The 24,101-nt window shown below is 56.1% G+C and overlaps 4 protein-coding genes across 4 annotated transcripts; 3 read left to right on the top strand and 1 right to left on the bottom strand.

The window, feature by feature from the left end:
- Positions 1-4,471: 4,471 nt before the first annotated feature.
- Positions 4,472-4,825, top strand: VOLCADRAFT_115787 (uncharacterized protein; the record flags this gene model as incomplete). Its single annotated transcript, XM_002946163.1, has 1 exon — positions 4,472-4,825. A coding segment is annotated over one exon (354 nt), but the record flags the coding sequence as incomplete, so codon positions are not given.
- A 566-nt stretch (positions 4,826-5,391) lies between these two features.
- hstH1-2 (histone H1) lies at positions 5,392-6,768 on the top strand (the record flags this gene model as incomplete). Its single annotated transcript, XM_002946162.1, has 4 exons — positions 5,392-5,571; positions 5,747-5,851; positions 5,945-6,040; positions 6,160-6,768. 4 exons carry the CDS (start codon positions 5,392-5,394, stop codon positions 6,502-6,504), a joined length of 726 nt encoding a protein of 241 aa, XP_002946208.1. The 3' UTR covers positions 6,505-6,768.
- Positions 6,769-6,920: 152 nt separating this feature from the next.
- On the bottom strand, positions 6,921-9,885 carry VOLCADRAFT_55463 (uncharacterized protein; the record flags this gene model as incomplete). The annotated part of the gene is made up of 8 exons (XM_002945810.1): positions 6,921-7,040; positions 7,229-7,316; positions 8,272-8,353; positions 8,505-8,579; positions 8,972-9,037; positions 9,185-9,286; positions 9,539-9,596; positions 9,727-9,885. 8 exons carry the CDS (start codon positions 9,883-9,885, stop codon positions 6,921-6,923), a joined length of 750 nt encoding a protein of 249 aa, XP_002945856.1.
- A 10,491-nt stretch (positions 9,886-20,376) lies between these two features.
- Positions 20,377-22,482, top strand: VOLCADRAFT_86240 (uncharacterized protein; the record flags this gene model as incomplete). The annotated part of the gene is made up of 5 exons (XM_002946161.1): positions 20,377-20,454; positions 20,571-20,788; positions 21,258-21,298; positions 21,455-21,610; positions 22,187-22,482. The coding sequence occupies 5 exons, from the start codon at positions 20,377-20,379 to the stop codon at positions 22,480-22,482; spliced, it is 789 nt and encodes a 262-aa protein (XP_002946207.1).
- Between the last annotated feature and the right edge of the window lie 1,619 nt (positions 22,483-24,101).

Below are 24,101 nucleotides of genomic sequence, written 5' to 3'. Positions count from 1 at the left end.
TCCTCTCCTCTCCTCGCCTCTCCTCTCCTCTCCTCTCCTCTCCTCTCCTCTCCTCTCCTCTCCTCTCCTCTCCTCTCCTCTCCTCTCCTCTCCTCTCCTCTCCTCTCCTCTCCTCTCCTCTCCTCTCCTCTCCTCTCCTCTCCTCTCCTCTCCTCTCCTCTCCTCTCCTCTCCTCTCCTCTCCTCTCCTCTCCTCTCCTCTCCTCTCCTCTCCTCTCCTCTCCTCTCCTCTCCTCTCCTCTCCGGCCATCCCCCGCAGTCGTCACTTCCCGGAACCCATGTGCCCCATCACCTTGTCTCCTCTTTCCTGCCTTTGGAGGTCGCGCCAGTTGCTCTTTGGCTTTTGCACAGCAAGTAATTTCCCCCCTTCTCGCCCCCTTCTCCCCACGGCACCCTCTTCAGGGACCAGCGTGTGGCTCTGGAGGCGGACCTGGTGGGTTACAAGGCCTGGGTACGGCACATGGAGGTGGTTGAGCGCAAGTACCGGGATACGCTGAAGGAGCTGGCGGATGCCACGGGGCTGTGTGAGGAGCGGGACAGGAAGCTGGCGGAGCTCAGAGACAGGTTGGGTTGGGGGCGGAGGAGGAGAAGAAGGGGAAGAAGAGCGGACATAAGACCGTGTGTACGTGTATGTATGTGTGCGGGTGCACGTGCGCACACGTGTGTGCACGTGTTTTACTGATCTGAGCCGCTGCCAGTATGTGACGGAAATGAAGGGACACATGAAGAGCAGTGGCCTCACAGGTGCAACTGCTCCCTTGACGAGGGATAGACGTAGGTACGTTTATGTGTTATGGCGGCAAAAGGGAGCAATTTGCGAGTAGGAAGGGGAACACGGGGGGTGAGAGTCCAGCCGGCGCGACCCCTCAGTCCCTTCGTTTCGAGGCTGGAGAGAGAGAGAGAGAGAGTGTGTGTGTGTGTGTGTCTCTGAACCTTACAATATCTCCGCCCAATAACGAACCCCTTTCCACCCACCACCCACTATATTTACACAACCCGTGCTTGACTTCCCTGCCTCCATCCTCCCCCATCTCTCCCCAACCCCCGCACACCCCGCACACCCACGATCCATCCCATTCCCTTCTTGGGCGCTTTCCCAGAATCGCCACCCTGGAGCAGCAGCTGCGTTTCAAATCCATCGAGGCGGCCTCCCTGGAGTCCCGCGTCAAAGCGCTCAGTGGGGAGCTGGTGGAGGAGCGGAGAGCTGCCCGGATGGCGGTGGCGGAGGCGCACGGAGCCACTGCCGCCCAGCTGGATGCCGCCATTCGCCAGGCGGGTGCGGCGGAGGCGGAGGCCGCGGCGCGAGGCGAGCGCGTGGCGGTACTGGAGAGCAGGTGCGTGGCGGCGGACGTGTCATGTCGGATGTGCTGCGTGTGTGCGTTGTTAACTTGTGGCGAAACGTGCGGTGCTTCATGAGCTTTTGTCTCCCCCTGCTTCGGTTCGCGGCTTTCTTTTCCTTTTCCTCTCCTCCCAAAGACCCATCTCTCCCTCCCTCTCAACCAAACCTTGGTCCTTATCTTCATGTTTTGGACGAACTCTTGTATTGTTGTCTTTGTGTGTGCGTTAACCCAAAAATCGCCCCGAGCTTCCCTGCACTCTTGACCCATGGGTCGGTCGTCACACACACACACCCGAATGCATCCGTAAGGCTGGCGGAGGTCTCCCAGGCGCTGGACGAGGCCCAGACCGCCGCCTCCGCCGCAGAGGCGCGCCTCGTACCCCTCACTGCGGAACGAGACCGCTTACGAGCCCACATAGCCGCCACACAACCGCTGCTACAAGCTATGGACAAAGCAGCCGATGCTATTGGACGACGAATCGCGCTGCTTGAGGATGCTGCCGCGGTTGCTGCGGCTGCGCCGCCGCCGCCCCTGCCGATTACGGACAGCGGCACCGCCGCTGCTGCCGCTGCTGGCAGCGGCAGCAGCAGCGGGAACCACGTGCATTGGTTTGGGCTGGTGGAGGGGTCTCTGGAGCGTGTGCTGGCCGCGCTGCTGGATAAAGTGGACGGCGCGTTGGACGCGGCGGAGGCGGTGGCGGCGGAGGCGGCTGGGGATGCGACGCCGGCGCTGCTGGGTGCTCTAGAGGGTCTGGTGACGCAGCTATTGTCGACTCTGTCCAAGGGTGGACAGGCGAGTGAGGAAGAGGGCGGAGAGGCGGAGGGGCGGAGGGCGGGCCCATTAAACATGCCTCCACATGTACTGCCGCGCTTTCATCTATATTCTTTCCCGACTTTTCGCTGGCCCCACAGGAGCCCATTCAGAGCCTGGCGGTGCTTAAGGCCCAGCTGGCTCGGGATGATAAGGAGCTGGTGGCAGTCAGGGCAGCCATGTCGGAGGTACGGACGGCGGGAGAGGCGGCGGCGCGGGAGGCGGCGGAGCAGCGCATGGCGGCGACCGCTGCAGCTAAAGCGGCTACGGCGGCGGCGGCAGCTGCGGTGCGCGACGGCCGGCGCGCGGTGGCGGCGGAGGCGGCTCTGATGGCGCTGCGGCGGGATTTGGATACCGCTGTGGAGCAACTCCAGGAGGCGAGATTGGTGGCGGAGACAGCCAAACGGAAAGCGGAGAGGTAAGGCAGATGTGAAGGCTGGAATGGAGCTAGGAATTATCGTAGGAAGAGCAAGACCTGCAAAGCAACCTGAAGGGGTCTTTTCTCTGCAGGGGGAAAAGGAGCAGAGCTGCTGGGGAAGACGGAATGGAGCTTTGGAGGCTCTTCTCCTTCTCTGCTCTCTTTCTTTTCTCTACAACCTCCAGCCTTCCTTCCTGCCTGACCAGGCGCGCATGCCATCCCCTGCGCTTATTCCTTGCTTGCCTCTTGCCTCTTGCCTCTTGCTCCTATTGCCTTGCCTCTTCATTGCCCTCGTCGCGTACAGGTCGCAGAAACGAGCTGCTGAGCTGGAAACCGACCTGGCGTCCGCACACAGCCAGCGGCGCCATTACGAGGCCCAGGCTGCAGCGGCGACGCAGAAGATTTCGGAGCTGAAGCGCCGCTGCGACGATTTGGAGGCGGAAGGGTTGCGGGACCAGGACGCCGCGCGGGAGGCACGTGTGCGCGCCGAGGCGGCTGCAGCGGCGGCGGAGGCTGCGGCGCTGCGCTGCGAGGAGCTGCAGGCAGAGGTCGCGGCAGAGCGGCGTGAGGCGATGCGGCTGCGCGGGGATGCGGAGGCAGCCCTAGCGGTGGCGGAGGCGGCACGTGAACGGGCTGTGACGGTGGAGCAGGAGATGCTGGAATCGCAGGTCGGTACTATTTCTCCATGTGTGTTTGTGTGTTTGTATGTATGTGCGTGCGTAGTGTGCGTGTATTCATGATTTGTGTGCCTCTGTGATGGGTCTGTGTACCTGTGTCTGCAAGGGGGTTATGGGGGAAACTGGCTGCCATCGACTAAAACGTTTGAGTCCGTCTGTCCGTCTGTCTGTGCATCCGGCGAAGGAGGGGGACGAGAAGAGTGAGTTTGTGGGTTCCGCGCGCATCGGTGCCTAGCTGAGGGAAAAGAGAGGTTGTGCAGGTGTGTGTGTATGTATGTGTGTATATATCTTGTGGAAATCTGCATGTGCGGCTTTGAGTCTGTATGTGTGTATGTTATGGTCCGTTTTGGGCCACTACTAGCCGGAGAGAGGTGTCAAGCCGGGTCGCGGACAGGAGCTCCGACGCTGAGGGAGGTCTTCGAGAGTGGAGAGATGACCCATCCTTGCAGACGCACCTCGTCCGCCAATGCGGACGAAAAATCAAAATGCGGAGAAAGGCAATATCTGGCGGTTATTATAAACAGGAGAAAACTCCAGCAACAACACGTTGCCCCATGACTTTGCAACGCTCTTGCTTCGCTGCCGTATATCCTAATTTGGCCACACTACCCTACCGCATCGTGTTTGTGTTCATGGCCGTGTTTTCCTGCGATACAATTGCGTGACACTGCTGCTTTTGATTGTGTGCTGTGGTGGGATGAGGGTGAGGGTGAGGGTGAGGGTGAGGGGCACCATATGCGAGGAAGTGGGAAGTGAACTGCCGGTGTGTGTGAGGGTAAGGAGGGAGGAGTCGGGGGAGCACGGCGGGGGGTGGTATACGGGACACAGGGGGGGCGCCGGGAGGGTAGAGGGGGAGATGGACGGGCAGGCTCAGGTCGACGACCCCCACCTGCTGCCAAGGGAGTTGGGGGGCACCGTACCCGGCTGTGGAAAGGGTGGCGGGGACGCCGCAAGTGCTTCGAACACCGGAAATGCTTTGTTCTACGCAATGCAATAATAATGGCTGGGGCCGCGTGCAATCCCTGGAGAGGTGGGGCCCATGTCTTGATTGCCGGTGACGTGCTGACTGGCGAGGGCGGGATGGCGGGAAACACACATGCCGGAATGTACGTCTGTCGGTCTGTACGTGAGCACATACCTGGATCCAGAGCCATGTGACTTCAGTAGTGGAAAATGCCATATAATATGCGTGTGTGTTTTATTGTCCCCCCGCTGTGCACCCCGCAGGCCAAGTACGCCGACATGATTCGCCATGACGAGTCGATGGAAGAGCGGTTGCGTCAGGCGCAGTTTGAGGCGGAGAATATGCGGAAGAAAGCGGCTGAGGCGATGGCCGAGGCGGCCGAGGTTAACGCGCAGTATGAGGCGCTGCAACAGCGCGCATGGCAGCTGCAGGTTGCATTGCAAGCTAAGCACGGTGAGAAGGAGGATGTGCTGCGGGAGCTCGTGGAGGTAACGCATGGCGCAGCCGCGAGGAGAGGCGCGGCCGCGGCGGTGGGGTCGGCGTCCGTGAAACAGCGCGCCGAGGGAACCCACGAAACAGCGATTAGCTTTAAAGCTAAGCGAACAAATGATAAGTAGTTTCGAATTATCTGCTTGTTTGTTGGGCTACTTGTTTCAATTCTTCTTCTGGGACAGGACTGTGCTTTTGACCCACCCGCGAGGCGCCGCTTTACGAGCGCAGGCAGGAGACTGTTGCAAATAAATGCGACTCGTTTTTTAATTTTTAACAGTACTTTGTAATATTGTGGCGTTGGAAAACGGTTTTGCTTTCGGAATATAATTTTTTCCTAGCTGGAGGCTTTCGAACGGTCACGTTGGCGGCACGCCGTCAGGCGACAATGAAAGACAGGCAACAGGTCATTCAGGGCTTGTTTGGTTAAGGGGTGTGGTAACTGATACGGCGCGTGGCAGCTTGCACGACCGCACGGTCGACGGCGATTCGACGGGGCGACGGTGTATCGTCCCAACGGACTCGTACAGCGGGTCAGCGGGTCACCGGGCCACCAACGGTCACTTTGTCAAGTCAACACACATAAAACGCCAACCTCCAGCCACTACTAACACTATTGTGACTATTGTAATTAAACTCCTCTACAACTCTTTCGGCAACTTCCACTCTCAGTATCTTTTCCACTTCCTTGACCATGGCAAGCGACGCTCCTGAAGTTAAGGCCCCTAAGGCCAAGACTCAGAAGAAGCCCAAGACGGCTCCTACCCACCCACCATACATTCAGATGGTTACGGACGCCATCCTCAGCCTTAAGGAGCGCGACGGGTCCTCCCTTCCGGCCCTCAAGAAGTTCATTGAGGCGAAATACGGGAAGGTATGCGTCGCAAAATGTGAATATTGTGCAGTAGAAATTAGGACTGTGCTTGTAGTTGGTTATCTCCGAGCTTGCGGATGACGTCTGTTTAATGGCGCCTGGAAGTAGACCTTCAGGACCTACCGATGCTACGTTCCTGGCGGGCGCTGACCCTTGTCGCCGAAACTTCCTGCAGGACATTCACGACAAGAAGTTCCCGAAGACGCTGTCTCTGGCGCTGAAGACGTTCGTCAAGAACGGCAAGCTCGTGAAGGTCAAGAACAGCTACAAGCTCTCTGACGTAGGTGGCAGACGGTGCTCCTGTTCTTGAGTTTGACCAATAAGTTTACAATTTACTTTATGTCTAAGACTTTTTTTTACGTGGCTGGTACAGGCCCAGAAGAGCAAGGCAAAGGCCGCGGCTAAACCCAAGGCTGCCCCTAAGAAGGCCGCTGCACCCAAGAAGGCAGCTGCGCCGAAGAAGGCGAAGGTGAGCGGATTTGCTGTTCTATTCCGCGGTTCGCGAATTGCGAGCTTGGTTTCCGCTAGCGTCGTTCCGTAGATTTTCCAGTTCCGAACGCTCATCTCCATTACCTAATCCTCTTGCAGGCCCCCAAGAAGGAGGGCGAGAAGAAGGCCGTCAAGCCCAAGTCGGAGAAGAAGGCAGCTAAGCCGAAGACCGAGAAAAAACCTAAGGCCGCGAAGAAGCCCAAGGCAGCAAAGAAGCCGGCCGCCAAGAAGCCCGCGGCGAAGAAGCCAGCTGCTAAGAAGGCCACCCCCAAGAAGGCTGCTGCCCCCAAGAAGGCTGCTGCGCCGAAGAAGGCCAAGGCCGCCACCCCCAAGAAGGCCAAGGCTGCGACGCCCAAGAAGGCCAAGGCTGCCGCTAAGCCGAAGGCCGCTGCCAAGCCGAAGGCTGCCGCTAAGCCGAAGGCCAAGGCCGCCAAGAAGGCTTAAGGTCCCAGCTGACTCTTGACTGCAGTCTATGTTTTCCCCTCGATACCCGTTGGTATCTAACCGGTGTTTTTCAACACCACCTGCCTTGTGCGAATTCGTCCCCCCTGGCAACGCCATCCGCATGCACACTCGCTGTTTCACCCTGCACCAAACTCTAGTCCAACATTCGAATATCACCTTCATCACCCGGGGGCACAGGTTTCGCCGGCGTGCATATTGCCCATTACTCATGCCTGTGTTTTTGTGGTCACACGCAGCCTAACGACAGCACTGACCGTCCTCATCTGCTGGAAATCGTCGGGAACCCCTCCTTATGTCACCATTGGCCCCCCAATCATCGCACCCCCAACCCCCTGTGACACCTTTCCATTGCACTGGTGGTGGTCGGTCATTCCATCGTGTGCACCCTGCTCTTGTTATTGCTCTTGATGTCGTTCATTCTGCTGATTTTGCTGCGCCGTCCGAGGTTTGACAACGTACATACGCACTTCAAAAAGCTCTTTGGGCCAGTTGCGTTGCTTTACGTTGTACAGCACCTGCACGGCGTAACAGAACAGCCGGCAGTTGGCAGCCGGGCACAGCCGCAATTATACCGACTCGCCCGGCGGTCTCTCCCGTACGGACAATCCGGCGGTCTCCCACACCCACTGGAGGAACATATCCTCTCAGACAAGATGCCTAAGGCAATGCGGTGATGCAGAGCGGTATTTGCAGCTCGACCCACCTGCACACCTGCCCGCTGAAAGAGTTCGAGCATGAAGGCGTTGCTGCGAGTCAAGGACGAGTCCTCCTTGTCTAGGACAAAGCCCTCCCTGTCACAGTAGGAGCGCAAAGGGGTTTGATTCCCTGAAGCTTGCGGAAAGGCGCAGCCCTGTTCCCCGCATGCGGAAACCGACATACACTGACAAATTTTCTTTTTATTAGTCCCCATGAGGACATGGGATCTCAAGCTCTGGCATAATGGGGTCGCGGCATGCAACTGATGCAACATACATTATGCCGAAGACTGCCTCATCGCGTTCATCTCAGCTTCCATACCATTTCTCTGCTTTGTTCCTGAATATCGCAATAGGTTTTGTCGCGGTGCGAGCCTAGTTAGCGAACTCAGTTTCAAAAGATGCCGACTCCGTCCACTTTTCCAATGGGTGATTGCTTGCGCACAAATCAGCTTGAGTTATTAGTTCTAAGTCAGCTACAAGGATTAAGAGTCAACGCAATACGGAGCGTGGTCGCGCCTTCCAAGTTCAGCGCATGTCTCGTTGCTTAACGGGCTTTCCAGCGCGTGGAGCTAAACCAGTTGCAGCATCCACACGTCGATAACCGTTAGCGGCAATCACAGGACGGAAACACCCGAAGGGCAGGGCAGGGTGTGGACTTCAAAGAACCCCAGCGCCACTTAGGGACAGAAGACACCGGACCCACAGCAGCAGAACCACGCTTGCTCGAAGCACAAGCACATGTCTACGTGCCTGCCACGCACCGCGTGGAAAACACATCACTAGCACACCGGGGAGCCAACCCGCTTTTTCACCGCGATGCGGGCCCATGCCGTGACATGCGGGCCCCGAACCTGCCGCCCTCCTTCAATTTCAGGAGTTTCATCGCCACGGCAGCGGCCGCTCGGCCCCATCCGCCCTTTGATAACGGGCAGCGAGGCAAAGCGCAAAGGCAACCCACACCGCCAACTGAGGCCAACTGAAAGGATGACCTAGAAGCGCTAGGAGCAGTTCCCACAGCAGCTGCCCACCCACTGCCCGCCCTCCTCACTTGCAGATGTTCTCCTTGACGAAGATAAGACCATCGGGCTTCAACCCAGCAACGGCACGTTGGAACAGCGACACGAAGTCAACTACAGCAGAGCGCAGAACAGAACAGAACACGACAGGGCTTCATACAGGCGGGGAACCTGTAGATAGATGCGGAAAGAACGGCAGGAAGGATGGGAAAGAAACGGCGGTCGTCAGCTTCCCAGTCTTCCTCCCTGGATTCCTCTTACCTACCATCCGTCAGGTACAGCAGACACCACTGGATCCAAATCGCGTCGTACCTGGATCGACAGGGACCATGTACGAACACTTGACAACAGATACGCGGTCTTAGGACGAGAAGAAAGGGTAAAGAAAGGCGCGAGGACTCATCCAGGTTGTCGTGCCCTGCCTGCCCTGGTCCCTCAGCCGATACACATATTACAAAAGGAAAGGATCCCCGGGCTCCGGCCAGGACGTAAAGCCGCGACCGACCACAACCATTTCCCCTGGTAACCCCCCACCGCACAGCACCCTCATCCTCTCACCTGCCGGGCTCGAACGTGTGCTCCTGCGGCGAGTCACACCACAGGTTGCAATCTGCGTCACACACTGCTGTGTAATAACAGGTTGCAACTCGCAAAGCAGAGACAAATATTTAAAAATGCAACATGACCTTTTACATACAGACCTAGCGAGCACACACACGCACACACACACACCGCGCAAAGCGCAAAATGGGCGGGTGTACCTCCGTACCTGCAGGCCGGAGCAAAAGAACTGCCCCGCTTTCCCACGCGGCTGAGGCACCGTCCGCGCCGACAAGTTCTTAGCTGAGGGCCACGAACAAGAACGAAGGCCAACGGGGAGCAAACAGATGAGACAACAAGGTCAATGCCGTAAGCCCATATCCGCAAGCCCACATCCGCACCCACCTGCGGTATCGAGCAGGTGCCTGCTAGGTTCCAACAGGTCAACACAGTGGAAGTGATGTCGCAGCAGCTGCTCCGTCACTCTACCCACACCGGCACCGCAGTCTGGGCGGGTAAGGGGCGAACCCCGGGAGGAGGTGAGGAGGTGAGGAGGAAGGAGGAAGACAAGACAACGGTCACAGCCGAGCGTAGCAAGGGGGACGGGGGGAAGGGCTTTCCCCCTAAGCCAGCAAAAGGGACAGCTGGGCTCCCTTTTACTGACGCTGCACGGCCTCTCTTTGCGTTTGCTTTTTCCTACCATTTGCTCCTCCTCCCCACATCCCTCCATATGGCCCCTCCCCTCGCTCATTCTCTTACCAAGCGCTGTCAGCGTTCTCGTCCCCTTGTCTGCAGCCTCCAATTGGACCCTCATGGCCTGGTGGGAGAGGTTGGTTGACAGAGAGATGAGGCGGTATAGACATACAGACAGGCGTGCAAGCAGTGAATACGACGCGTGGATGTTATGGGCGCCAAAGAGCCGTCTGACCCCAACCTCCCCCGCACACCTTCAGCAATAGCGCCCGGCTATCCCGTACATCCAGGTCCGACGTGTATCCAAAGCCGCCCAAGACACCGTTGTACGACGCTTCTTGCTGGTCCCAGTACGACACAGCTTTCTGGTACCTGGGAGAGGCGTACGGCAGGTCGCCCCGCAACAAAACCATGGATGCAGTTTACGAACGAGATCGAGGTTGGATTGCACCCTTCTAGTACTTAATGGAATGTCTACAGTAAGAGGCTTGCCAGGGGGCGGTATCCTTGTGTACGTCTCTGTCTGTTCGCCCCGCCTGCCTATCTGTACGTCAGCAAAGCTAGCTGGGTCTTCAGAGTCCATCGCAATAGACACACAACGTTGAGGCCGCTTGCTGGATACAAATCTGCGGAATCCCAGGACATTAGCGTACACAACATCCGTACCAGCTATTGTGTCCCCCGTCCTCGTCCGCCTCTACCGCCCATAGCTCGTCAGGAGATGCAAACTCCTGTCCAGTTATGCGGGCACGGAAAAAGGCTTTCAAACACGCAGCGGATATGCATGCGGCTCATTGTGTCCTGCTAGGATATAGCGAGTTCGTGCAGGTACGGTTCCGGGACAGAGACACGGACAGTGTGGCAAAATTGTGCAAGGCTACACGCCCGAGTTAAATCACGATGGGGCTCAACATAACACAGGTGAGATATCTTAAGGTTGAGCACCAGACAAGTGGGCGCTCATGCGCCCTCTCACTTATGAGTCCAGCATCTGGGGAGGCACATGACGAACGCGAACGTACATGCCGGGGACACGTATCGCTTTTACCCAAGGTATACTCCAGATCACAGCTATTACGCCGATGTAGAACTCACCCGGCCTTCCCCATCGTGTCCCGTCAAATTGGATGTCATGGCGCCGGGATGGGCCCCCTGCACTTTAGTCCGCAAATTTCCCAGATGGTTGGGTTCAATGTCAGATACTGTATTTAGGACTAATGAGCTCTAGTAAATATGAGATCGTGCCAAGCAGCTTGCACACCAGCGCCACCCCCGGTTAACGGAGGCCGCCAAATTATTAAAGTAAAGCACAGAAGAATGCGAGATCGTTACATAAGTGCAGGTCTAAAAAATGCTATATTCAGAGACAGCAAAGACAAAGTTTGGAGCCCATACGGCACTCGTCCAATTCCGTTTTGGTTTAATTCTGTCGTCACTTCAGCCAAATCCAGCCTACTGTGTTCTTTGATCTTCGTCACATAACCCCTATCCATGCTAACAAGCAGAGGCAGCGGCAGGTTTCATCATGGTCCAGAACCGATTCAGGTAGAGCCTCCGTACATGATCTGCGGCAGCGTTCGGGGACTGGCTTCGCGCTTTTGGAATCATGATTTTCATGCCTGGGAACAGTAGTCTCTCAGTAAGCGGGCACGCGGTTGTGGGGTTGTATATCGGCGGTACGGATCAGGGCCTAGCTCGAAGGGTGGGCTGCCGCCAATTTGACAGCGTGCCGCCTCCCAGCGGCTAATTTACTGTAGAAAAGGAATTACACATGATATCGACGGTGATGATCCAGAAGAGGCTCACAGCGGATTACGGCCGCTTCGTGGACAGAACCCGACCAACCAATCAAGCGACCAACCGACACCTAGCCGCATTATTTCGCCACCATCAGGTGAATGGATAAATTACTAAGGGCATACTGAGAACGCGGTCAACGTAATGACCGCGGAAATCCCCTCCGACGGTAATGCAACAATGTATGGAGGGCACATGGACACAAGCAGGTACGACGACATCCCGCCGTTGGAACCTAGGGACCTGGAAATCAAGGCACCCACACACGCTTCATTGCTCAGCTGTATCTTGTTGGACACGGCCGCGAACACCCTTACAACCTCATCGCATTCCTCCTGAGTCCGGCCCCAGGAGGCGGTGTTGCACTGGACGGGATAACCGGCCGGGACACCGCTGTCCCAGCACATGGGCCCGGCTGCCGTGTACCCATCAGCGCACTTGGGGACGCAGAACGGGCCGTAGCTTTCGAAACCGGGCGGGCAAGGAGTCGACCACATTGGGCCATCGCTTCGGCTGTATCCCTTGCGCAAGCAGGCCACATCTACAGGTGGGAAGAACGAGCAGTGGTAAACCGACGTGCGATACCACTCCGGGAATGTTTTTCGATTTTCCCGCAGTGTGTGTGCGTGTGTATGTATGATGCGTGTATGTATGTGCGTGCACACCGCATGTGTAAGCACCTGCTACCTGACCTAGGGAAGCAAGTGGGCCCCTGCAGGGACGGAAATTTACACTACTTTTCAGCAGGACGCCGGCTAGCTCCAGAACCGTAAGGCGATGGATAATAATTGCCCGACAACCAAGAGTATGTGACAGGGTACAGTCCTGTTTAATTTCCACGTTGGTCGGCGGTGGCCTTGCAACTGGGTAATCTGGTGTACTATAAGGGCTCGTTTATTTAAACCTTTCCGCACCGGATGATTCAAGCTGACTCAACGCCGGGACGGTAGACCCGTACCTGGCGCCGGCGTCCGTGGACTTGGAGGTGGTGGAGCTGGCGGGCTAGAGGGCCGGATACGCGGAGGCCGCCGTTGGGATGGGCTGGGTTTCGGAGGGGAAGGAGGACGGGGGGCCGGCGGCGGCGGCGGCGGCGGGCTGGAACGAAGGCGTAGGGGCGGCTTGCGAGCTTGTGGATTCGGGCTTTTGGCAAGCTGCGGCGGCGGCAGTGACTGGCCTGATGGTGCAGCGTCGGCCACGGCAACAGCAGAACTGCCGGCAAGTGCAAGAACGGCGAGCGCTGCTAAACGAAGGCGGATGACAGACATTTGATCTGACACGCTTTCAGCAACTAAAGTAGGAAATCGGATTAGATCCAAGCCTGCCTCGCTTGTCAGATCGTCCGGAATGTTCGGAATGAGGCACTTAGCTCTGCGCAGCGGCGGATCGAACAGCGCAAGGAACAACCGTGAACAACTAACGACAAGTGATAACACCAGTACATTTTTGTGATACCAGCCTCCTACCAGTTTTGAAACGGTCGCCCCAGGTGCTTCGTGGTTGGCGTTGGGTGCTGGGCAAAACATGCAAGGCGCACGATGTACTGTATTGTACTTCTTAATACTGCATTTCCCTGCGTTCCGGAAGAGGTCCTGATTGATTGGTATTCCTGCGGAACAGGTGCTCCGGTCCCCATGTACCCAGGTATCCGGTACCGGTGACAGGTGCCCGGTACAAGTCAGTGGTGCACCACTGACTTGTACGCGACCACGTGGTCGCGGCAGCACGAGGTTAATCCGTTTCTGTGCACTACGGTCCACTCTTGCTTCGTCTCGACTTTCTCAGCGCTCAAAGCCAGTGTGCAGTTGTGTACTATCTAGCTTTAGTATAGTCGTTATGACCTACCGAGGGAAAGCGCAGCCACTTGGTTCTAAGAGAGGCATAGAGTGGTAATGGTTGGGAACTCGCAGCTCCTCTTGCCAGTTTGAGATATTTACCATGCTGCAGTATATGCTCGTTTGCTGCGGTAAGCTGTAATGTTCACGTTCAAGGAACTGCTCGCGCCTGAAATTGTCTCTTATGTAAAAGTACAGCTTATCAAGAATGCCCTGCAAGACAAGCTGATGTGTCGCATCTCTGACTGTTTAGCTAGCGCTGTCCTACCTCAAGCGAGCGGTGTGTCATAGCTCACACGACAACGCTCCGTTCATTAAATATCAGAATTTATCATAAATGAAAAAAATTATTATGTGTTTCATCAGGCTTCCGTAGTTTGGGCTGCTGCAACTGCTCCGACGTTTCCACCATCGCTTGGTGCATGCGTGTGCACTTACAAATTTACGCAGCTGGCGTTCTTTCTCCCGTCTGCGATCATTACAATTTCTTTGAAAGCAATGCAAGGGACCTTTTTTCGCGTCAAAGCAAGGACTTTCCTGCAAGCTTGCCCTAGCGACTCCTGCTGGCCAACCCTAGCAAGCAATTATAGGAGATTATAGGCCAGGCTGTTGTATAAATCCTGGTGCCGTTGCGTGATGCACGTTTAGCGAAGCAACCTGAGCACGATTTGTTGCACTTAATTAGGCGGAATAATTTGCTATGCTCTCAGCAGGAGCTCTAAGGAGACTTAACTTGCAAAATTAGTTGCTGATTCTTCAAAGGATAGATGTGCGCGATTTCGATGATGTATTTCATGCGGTGGAGAGAACCATAGCAAAGGGATCAATGTAAGGCGGGTTAATGTCTGCCAGACTCCCGCCGGACGTCTTGCAGCCTTTGAAAACCCTCTGGAAGTTCCAGACACAAACCCCAAAACCGGCCGCCTGCTCCAAATCCTAGATTGTTAGTTAAGTACACCTACGCTGTTGAGCGCGTCGTCTACGGCTGCACACATCCCCTGGATGTCGGCGGGCGTCGAACGGGTGACGACGACTGACGAGCGATCGCAATGCCGCAGTCTGTATGTACTGCACTACCCGCAGTACATACAGCAACGGCAGTAACAACAGCAGGCTTGCGACAACAGTAGCAGCAGCAGCAGCAGCCACTAGAAACATTCATCACTGATCTCTTCACTCAATGCGGAGACCTGCTACTGACCGAGCTCTGCTTCTAATCCCGCTTCCAGGAGAATCACATTCCATCCGGATGGTACCATTATCTGTAGGTCTTAAGGCTTGCTTCCTCAGGAATTATGGCCGCGGTGTAGGGACCGTTCCGAGTCGTGTGCAGATGGGAGGTTGCGCTGTGCTAGGCTCGCTGCAAGAATGGATACAACAACGGTGTGGGACCCGTATGCTGGGAAAAGTGGCCATCCATTCATACGGTACGACACGATGCAAGGGTGATTTACGCAAGCATGCGTACATTTCCTGTCGTTCGCGATTTTAAAGCCTTCCTGACGGATCAATATATGTGTTGGTTGATCCGATTGCGCAAGTAAGAGGCGAGACACAATAGGGTATGTAACAGCAATGCTACATGTGATGGGACATGTGTTGTATACTTTTTACCCAAGTGTCATTTACCAGGCTTCACACACACATCCTTGAGGTTTGCCTCTGCTTCCGTGCTTGCATAGCTTCCTGCTGGCCTACCTTGCCGCGTGCCTACCTGCGTACCTGCTCAACTGCCTGCCGTGTACGCGCATGCACAACGTACAGCAATGCTGATATTCGTTTTTTCGAATGACGGGGCGTCGATTCAATCTGCTCAAGGCCGGCGTCTTGCATCTCCTCCAACCCTAAGTGCCCTTGGTACGACGCATACGGCCTTGACTGCTCAAAATGCCTGGACAGCAATGGCTGTGCGTGCTCACACGGGGAACCAGTCATTAGCCAAGAAGTTGTACGGGAGAGGGGCAGGTGTGGTGTGCGCTTGGGCTGCGGCGGGAAGGAGTACGTTGGAGAGCCGTCATACACGGTGTCGGCCCAGAATGGTGGGCCAGCTAGCTTTCCATCAAGCGGCATTAATGTCGCTTGTGGCAAGACTCAGGCGGCTTGCGACAACCACATGTAAACCACATGTTCGCATCCATGGCCCTGCGCACGGGGCTGACGGCTGTGCCATGTATGGGCTCTGTAATTACGTCGATCTTCAGTGGCATAATTCTCTCCGCAGTGGGCATTGCTACCTGTGGCTCGGCTGTGGAAGGTATTGCGCCGGGCTTAGCTGTTCTCATCACGCTGGCACAATGTCGGTTTGCGTCCTTGAACCTGCCTACGTGCTTGCTGTGCATCGCGTAACATTTGATAATTCCCAACTGCATACGAGCGAAGTGAAACCTTTCCGATGCGCTCATAGGCCACCGTAGTCAGCAATTGCGCGTTTCCTGCGAGCTCGTTACCAGCGCGGAGATCTCGTTTACTTTTGTCACTCGCTGTGTTGAAATAAAGGTCTGACTTCTGCCGTCTGACCTGATGGCAGAAAACCATGTAAGGATTTAAGCCTGCTCCTTGCAAATCTGCCTATCTGTGAAATCAACTTTGAGCAGAATGTGAACAATTCCAAAGGGAAATTCAAGAATCCCACATGGAATGCACAAAATGCTGCAGTTACGGAGCTCCAAAGTCCAATATCGGCCCCACACAGTACGGCATTCGCCCAATTCACCTACGAGTCCCCGACATCTCAACCTCTTGTTTGTCCAGGGCTGAATTTACGACGGGAAAATATGCAGAGTACTCACCAGCAGCTACGCTTTCCCAGGGGCTGGGTTCAGCAAGTTTAGGCGACGGGTTAAGGTACTGGAGACTGGGCCTTCAGCATGATTAACGAGTTTCATTCATTATACAGGCGGCGACTGTTCATTGGGACATGCAATTGCCGCCTTATCCCCGTGCCCTCCTGGCGAATCCAAGCGCGAGCGCCCACGGTTCACCCACGCGCAGCCAGAGCCGATGCCGTCGCCTCCCCCAGGCAAGCTCTAGCAATCCACACGCTCATCCACACGCTCATTCACAAAATCAACATCGCTTTGCTCCCACCCTTGTAATCCTCCAATGCGTGCGACTTGGTGCCCGCATACGGTGGGCCCATCTTACCTCAACCCCGGCTACCTTTTCTGCTATCCAAATCCCCAACTTCTCTATTTCTTAGAGGCAGCAGCAGCAGCAGCAGCAACAACACCCCAGCGGCAGCACCCGCGGCGGCACTCCTGCACTGGGCCTGTAGCGGCTGGCCCGGGCCCCAATACGACGATGGCGACGGCGATGACGACACAACCAAACCCATCGCTGCCGCCGCCACCGCCGCCGCCGCTGGTCGTGAGAAAAGGCTTGGACTGCGTGTAGTAGTACGGGACTTAGGTCCCGGCCGCGGCCGAGGGCTGATAGCAGCAGCCGACCTGGCGCCCGGGGAAACGCTGCTCAGCGTGCCTCTCACACGCGTCTTCACCAGCCAGGTGCGTCCGTGTGTGTTTTGGTCTCGTGCCGTCCCGTGGCGACCTCAACTTGCAGCTAAGATAAGATAAGATAGGGCCTACAAAAGATTCTACCGCACACGCGCCTAACCAAGTACTCGGCCACACCTAGCGCCGGCTCGCCCAGGAACCACCGTTTACCTCAGCCCCGCATTGCCGCGACCAGCAAAGGTGTGACGACGACCTCCTCATGGGCCTCGGTGCTGCGGCCCGAGGGTGCCATGGCGCTGTGTCTTGAGGCGCTCTGGTAAGCCGCCATGTGTGGACTGCATGGAGTCGATCCAAAGCCGGATCCAGGTTGGATCCAAATCGGATGCCAGGGAACACAATACCTCATGAACACAAACCGTACATCGCAACGCATTGCTACTACTACTATTACTACTGTTAGTCCAACAGTCCGTACACAACGTAGTAGTGTGCTCGTCCATCACATCCGGTCCACTTCCCCCTGTCTCGTGCACCGCCTTCACACGCCAATCCGGTTTACCTGGCCGTACGGGCCGTACGGCCCCCCACGGCTCCCTCCGCTTCCCTGGCTCCTTGTCGTACCTTTTGGCCAGTCGGATTCGGAGTTACATTGGTCCGCTGAAATGGCACTTCGCCTGCTCCGAGCTCGGCACCTTTCATTGGCGGTAGCGGCAACGGCAGCGTCAGGCCCGGCAATGATATCAGCACCGGCAGCAGCCGCCGCCGCCGCAGCAGCAGGGGCGTCCCCTATCCGGATGAACAGTCCATCGCGTGAATCAGCCAGCCAACAACAGGGCGAATGTGGCGGTGATGTCAACCCAGCAGCAGCACCAGTAGCACCAGTAGCAGTAGCGGCAGCGAAGGAAACGGCGGCCGCGGCAGGCAGGGATGAACCCGACGCGGGGCCGGAGTTGTTGGGCGAGGCGGGCTGGGGACCTTGGATTGCGGCACTGCCGACCGCAGTACGGACACCGCTCGAGTACGACGACGAGGAGATACGACAGCTGGGGTGTCCGTATGTGATGGAGGAGGTCCGGGTTATGCAGCAATGCGTGCGAGACTGTTACGAGGTGGGCGCTTGGTGTTCGCTAGGGGTGTGCGAGGAGAGCTGCTGGACTGTGTGGAGACCCCGATATCCTGCCCGCCCACTGCCATTATCGTTGATCATCATCATCATCATCATCATCATCTATTTATGTCATCAACATTACCCTCACTCATCTATGTCAGATAAATTCGGCCCCCGTTATCGAGCCCTCGATAGCATCTTCTCGTACTTGCCGTACATCTGTTAGCCGTACAGCCGAAATGTTGGCTTGCTATCCCCCCTATCGGGGTCTCTTGACCCCACCAGCACAAGTGGTATTGCCTAGTTAGGCGCGCACCTTTAGCTGAGTTTAGCTGACTTACATGGTGGGGGTCTTGGAGTGACGAACACGCTGTATCGGTGCGAAAAAATCTGGATTCATGCTGGATAGCGAGCAGCGGAACGGCTAAAGATGTGCGGCATGTACGAAGGAGCTTAAAGACGGACAACGAGGTGTACAAGGAGTGGGACGGCGATGCTAAGGCCATGTTGCGGGTCATATGCACTGATGCGCCTGCCCTTGTTCCGATTACCACTGCTTGACTACTATGGCTGCTGCTGCTACTGCAGCTGCTGTTGCTGCTGCTACTGCAGCTGCTGTTGCTGCTGCTACTGCAGCTGCTGTTGCTGCTGCTACTGCAGCTGCTGTTGCTGCTGCTACTGCAGCTGCTGTTGCTGCTGCTACTGCAGCTGCTGTTGCTGTTGCTACTGCAGCTGCTGTTGCTGCTGCTACTGCAGCTGCTGTTGCTGCTGCTACTGCAGCTGCTGTTGCTGCTGCTACTGCAGCTGCTGTTGCTGCTGCTACTGCAGCTGCTGTTGCTGCTGCTACTGCAGCTGCTGTTGCTGCTGCTACTGCAGCTGCTGTTGCTGTTGCTGTTGCTACTGCAGCTGCTACTGCAGCTGCTGTTGCTGTTGCTACTGCAGCTGCTGTTGCTGTTGCTACTGCAGCTGCTACTGCAGCTGCTACTGCAGCTGCTGTTGCAGCTGCTACTGCAGCTGCTGTTGCTGCTGCTACTGCAGCTGCTGTTGCTGCTGCTACTGCAGCTGCTGTTGCTGCTGCTACCGCTGCTACTGCAGCTGCTGCTGCTACCTTTACTTGGCTGCGGCCTGTGCTGCAACTAAACCCTTCGGGGCCGTTCGCATATCTGCCTTGCCTCCGTCAGTTTTATTTTAAAACCTTTTGCCATGTATCTTTGCCTTCGTACCCGTTTGTTTCGTCTGCCCATCTGTCTGTCTGTTTGTTTGTTGTTTCCCCAGGTATTGCGGCCAGATTTGGCGGAGCTGGGTTGCGGCTGGCGGGACTTCCTCTGGGCCGTGCAGGTGCTCCGCAAGTCCGTCACGCGCGTGTGTATGTATGTATGTATGTATGTATGTATGTATGTATGTATGTATGTATGTATGTATGTATGTATGACCCTGTATAACCCTGTATGACCCTGTATAACCCTGACACCTGCGGCTCCACGGTCTGTCCCGGGGGGCCAGGGTAGGTTGCCGGGCGGGTGGGGCCGCTGAATGCTGCCATGGGTGGCATTGGCGGTGAAGGGTCTGCTGGGCGGGTTTGCTGGGTGTGGTGCCCCGCCGCCTCTCGTTGCCTCCGCTGCTGCTTGCGAAGCTCCTCCCGGGGTGGTGGACAGCGGGGCATAAGGTAGGGGTTCACCTCGAGGTTGGGTGACAGCTTGGCGGCCTTTAAACAGCCGACCTGGTGCTGCTCGCCCAACCACCCGTAGTACTCATAAGGCATCTCACATGGCAAGCCCCGGTGATCCCGGGGCAGGGTGAGCTGCCAGGTGTCGGCCATGGCCGTGGGGATCAGGTAGATAAATTCCGTCGCTGTGCGGGGCTGATGGCTGGTGCTGTATGCCCTGGCGAGGAACTCAGCGACCCCGTGGACGCTGAGTTTGGTGGGGACTCCCTTAATCTCCCACTGTACCGGCAAGACTTTATGCAGATTTTTGATCTGCAGCTCCACCTCGATGGGGTCCTCGTTGGGGCATAGTTGCACCCCACTAACGCGAATGCGTTCACCGTAGGCTTCGAACAAATGCGCTAATCCACCTTTTGGCACCATTATGGAAAATTCCATCGCGATGTTGTTCTCAGCCCCAGCTGCGTATAAGAGCCGCTTCTCAATGCGTGGGCCGCCCCACCATGTGAACTCGGTAGAGCTGAAATGCTGCCCCAGCGTCGACCGAATAGCTGTTCCTAATGGTCCATATATCTGAGCCATTAAGTCATTCCGGTCGGACCTCGCTGGCCAATGGACGACGAGGTCAATGGTTTCCAACTCCAGCACCGAGCTGTATTTGTGGCCGTCCAGCGTTACTACGTTAAAGGCGTTAATCCGCTTTGGAGCTGCGTTTGCTCTGCCAGCGTTTGGAAGCTCTGTCGGTTTTCTCGTGCCGCCATTTCCAAGCGTCCTCGGCGCGGTAGTCCGCGGCCGTTTCCTCTGAGCCATTCCGTTCGCCATTTCTATCCTACCATTTCTGAGATGAATAGGTTGGCAATTAGTTTGGCAACTGCGGCCGTGTGCGGCCGATGTCCATGGTAGCAATCAGGTTGCAGTCTAACGATCAGGTCGTCATTATACACCCATACATGTATGTATGTATGTATGTATGTATGTATGTATGTATGTATGTATGTATGTATGTATGTATGTGTGTGCGTTGAATGAGCCGGGAGAAGGGAATAGCAATGAGGGGCTGGCACACGAGCAACTTTAACCTTGGGCTCGACTTGCCCCAGCTGGCAGCCGAAAAGCCCCCTCCGATGGTGGGAATGCGCTTTAGCGCGTATTCACGGTTAATAGTGTGCCGTACTGTACGACAGCTTCTGCAACCTGCCCTTGACCTGGCCTTCATCTGCTCTTGATCTGGCTGTTATAATAGGTCTTCCACAGCCGTTGCTTCTATGAGCCCGGCAGCCGCCTGCACATGTGCGTGCCCGGAGTGGACCTGGCCAACCACAGCCCCCGACCCAGCGCTGAAGTCCGACTTCAGCACAGCCCGGCAGCCTGCCAGGGCTACGAGGCGCTGGCTGAGGTTGCGGAGCCGCCGCCTCCGGAACCCAGCCGCTTCAACCTGTTGGCGGGCGAGGGGGGAATACGGTGAGAGGGGAGTAAAACAAAACACCCACGATGTGTTGGGTGTTCGGGGCCCTATGCGGTACTTGACCAGATGGCCAGATAGGGCTGACTACGTGGCGAGCTGGCGAGCTGGCTGGTTCCAGAAAGGGTTATGCTGTTATGAGTTGGGAAGTCTGATGGGGCCTAGGTGCGTCTTCCCCCTAAGTGCGCCTTCGCCAGGGCTGTGTATGGCCGCGAGCCAGATGGAGGTGTGTATTTGATTTCAAGAGATCGAGAGATATTTATTGACTTGCGGGCGGCATCTCATCTCATCTGATCTCATCTGATCTCATGGAGAGGTGCTTCTTTTCTCGTCCAGTTTGATTCTGCTGTCTGTCTTTTATCTTGTTGCTGTTTCTTGCCGTGCCGCAGCTACCTACACCGCTGCCCTGATGTCTTTTGCTGACCGACCAACCGACCACCCGACCGACCGACCGACTTGCATTCGCAGGTGCGGTGATGAGGTAACCATTAGCTACGGCTGCTGGCCTAGTGAGGGATTCCTGCTGCTGTTTGGGTTCGTACCCACAGTCAGCATTGCTAGCACCAGCAGCAGCAGCAGCAGCAGCAGCAGCACCACCACCACCACCACCACCACCACCACCACCAACAACAACTGTGAGAATGCGGACTGCTTGCATCCGGAAGGCAACAGCGGCAGCAACACCAGCATTTGCCCCGGCGAAATTCTGACGTTGTTTGGGGACGCGGAGGAGGCGGTGAGGTGGAGCTTGGCAGCAGCGGCGGCGGCGGAGCCGGTGGACGACAAGCAGCAGCAGCAGCTTCAGCTGGCTGGTAAGGACGGTGCGTGTATGTGTATGTGCGCGTGTGTTGGGGGGAGAGCGGGCTGCATTTATTTCTCTGATGAGTGTTTGTATTGAATTGAGCCACGATAAGGAAATGGAGAGGTGACGAGTGACGAAAGACGACGAGAGGACACGATGACGAGTGGGCGTCCTCAAGCCTTTCCTGGTTTGTTTCTTGTGCTTATGTTTCAGACCTGCAGGGCCTGCAGGTATGTCTGATGCAGTTCTGTAGCATCCTTTTGTTGCAAAATGGGGGTGGGGTAGAAAGCAATGCCGCTCGTCCGTGGGTGGTCGGTCGCGTACGCTGGGAGGGCCGCCGCCCTGGGCCCGGTTGGGGCCGGGGAGGGCGGGCTGGGGAAATGCTGGCATCGGGGGCGATGAGGTTTGTTACGTAATGGGTAGGGTAGGCAACGCCAAAAGACATAGACCGTAGTCTGCGCACTAACAGCCGCGCGAGGATCGCTTGCTGGGCGCTTTAGGGATTAATGGTAGCCAAAGGTGGTCTAACCAACACCCCTTAGGTTTTAGGTATATAACATCAATTTTGTGCCTGGTGTCTTTGCCACTGTCCCAGGCTCCGACGAAGCCAAGAAGGTCGAGGCCATCCTACGCGATGTCGAAGCATTAATGCCTGGGGAAGCCTTCTATAATTTGGCTATCACATCAGAAGGTGTCGATGGCAGGCTTCAAGTTGTGCTGCAGGCCGCATCTCAACATCTTGGTCTGAACCCGCGGGACTTTTTACGACGCCGAGTGCAAGAGCGCTTAGCGCAATTCGAAAATGTGGATGGCAACAGTTTCGACGGCGCGATTGGGTGTTTTGTGCGCAGCAAGCGTGCGCTGGCGCAGTGTATCTTGACCCAGCTGTAACTTGTCGGCACAAGAATTGCTGCATTTCCCATGGCGAGCTTTTACAAAGATATTTTTGCCCTCGTTAAGCTGTGTCAGCGGTGAGCTGCTGTGTAACACAGCAAAGGCGTAACCCGGGATGCTCAGATTGGCATTTGCGTCGTTACATTGCCCCCCACTTAGCAATGGACGTCCTCGGCCATTATTTCGAGCACAGGAGCCATCCCACCTCGCGCCAGTGCGCTGGTTTATCCATTACACCATGAAATCGCCAATTTGCGACTTGCTGGTTGCCAGAATCGAACCGCCGACCCGAAGTTTATTTCGGTATTCGTGCGGTCCCGTCTCGATACCATTGTAACACAGCAAAGGCGTAACCCGGGATGCTCAGATTGGCATTTGCGTCGTTACATTGCCCCCCACTTAGCAATGGACGTCCTCGGCCATTATTTCGAGCACAGGAGCCATCCCACCTCGCGCCAGTGCGCTGGTTTATCCATTACACCATGAAATCGCCAATTTGCGACTTGCTGGTTGCCAGAATCGAACCGCCGACCCGAAGTTTATTTCGGAATTCGTGCGGTCCCGTCTCGATACCAAAATTGTAACAAAGCTTGCAGTTGGCAAGCAGTTGCGAAAAAGGAAATTATCCAACGATAAAAGGTGGTATTGATAAATACCGTTTGGTATTGGAAGATTATGAATAGTTCTTGGATGTACCGTTGGTACGATACCGTTGGCCCGGTGAGCCAAGGGCCGCCTTAGCGGCGTTACATTCCCCCCCTCTTGAATGCGAACCCGTCCTCGGGGCGCCTTGAGTGAGGTGGATAATTGGGGATAACTTGCGCTACGATTTTGCAGCGGAATCCGTGGATACGGAGCGACGTATGCACCTGACCTTGGAGGCGGGCGCTATTTGCGCCGTCTCCTAGCATGCAAGTAGCTACGTGGCTAGTGAGGGGCTGTAAACCCCGTTTTTGCACAAGTGTGGCGGATATGAAAACGTGCGAAGCACCTGAGTCGACTAAGGCGACAGCTTTTGTGCTAGTAAAGTTGCACGGTAGTAGTGGCGCGGTGTTTTCAGTCAGAGGTTCTAGTGCAGAACACTTGGACTTTTCCTGGCAGGGGTCGAGCCATGCTTGAAACTCGCCGCTGCAGTTTGGGGACCTGGTGCGACCACCTCCGGGTTTAGGTTCGGAGAAGATATTGGAGTTTTTTGTAAACTCTTTGAGTAAGGTCCAACCGCGTGTTTGAAATTCCTTTTCTAGGTGGGCACACTTGGGCACCAAAATAACCGCACTAGTTGTGTCCGGAGCGCGCTGTTTAAAAGTGCTGAAGTTATTCAGCCAAGGAATCGCGCGATCGGCTGGTGCGTTGCACCAGATATGCTGTCCACTAAGATTATGCGAAGTGAACGAGTCTGGACAGGCAAAGTTAGGACAGAGGGAATTGTCGCTTCGTACGTTACAAGATGAACGTGAACACCCGACCCGAGGCCTTCTGCAGACGCAAAATACTGAACGAAGTACGCAGTGGCTGCAGTCCACCGTTGGTGGATTCCGGGTTGGTTCCTCTATGTCCCCACACGAGCTGCCGAGGCTACGGCGTGGGCAACTTCCTAGGCATCCGCTTTTTTTTGC

Source organism: Volvox carteri, assembly GCF_000143455.1.
Source record: "Volvox carteri f. nagariensis unplaced genomic scaffold VOLCAscaffold_1, whole genome shotgun sequence".
In the NCBI taxonomy this organism is placed as follows: domain Eukaryota; kingdom Viridiplantae; phylum Chlorophyta; class Chlorophyceae; order Chlamydomonadales; family Volvocaceae; genus Volvox; species Volvox carteri.
Note: the sequence above shows the minus strand (reverse complement) of the source record. Positions and strands in the feature narration are given on the sequence as shown.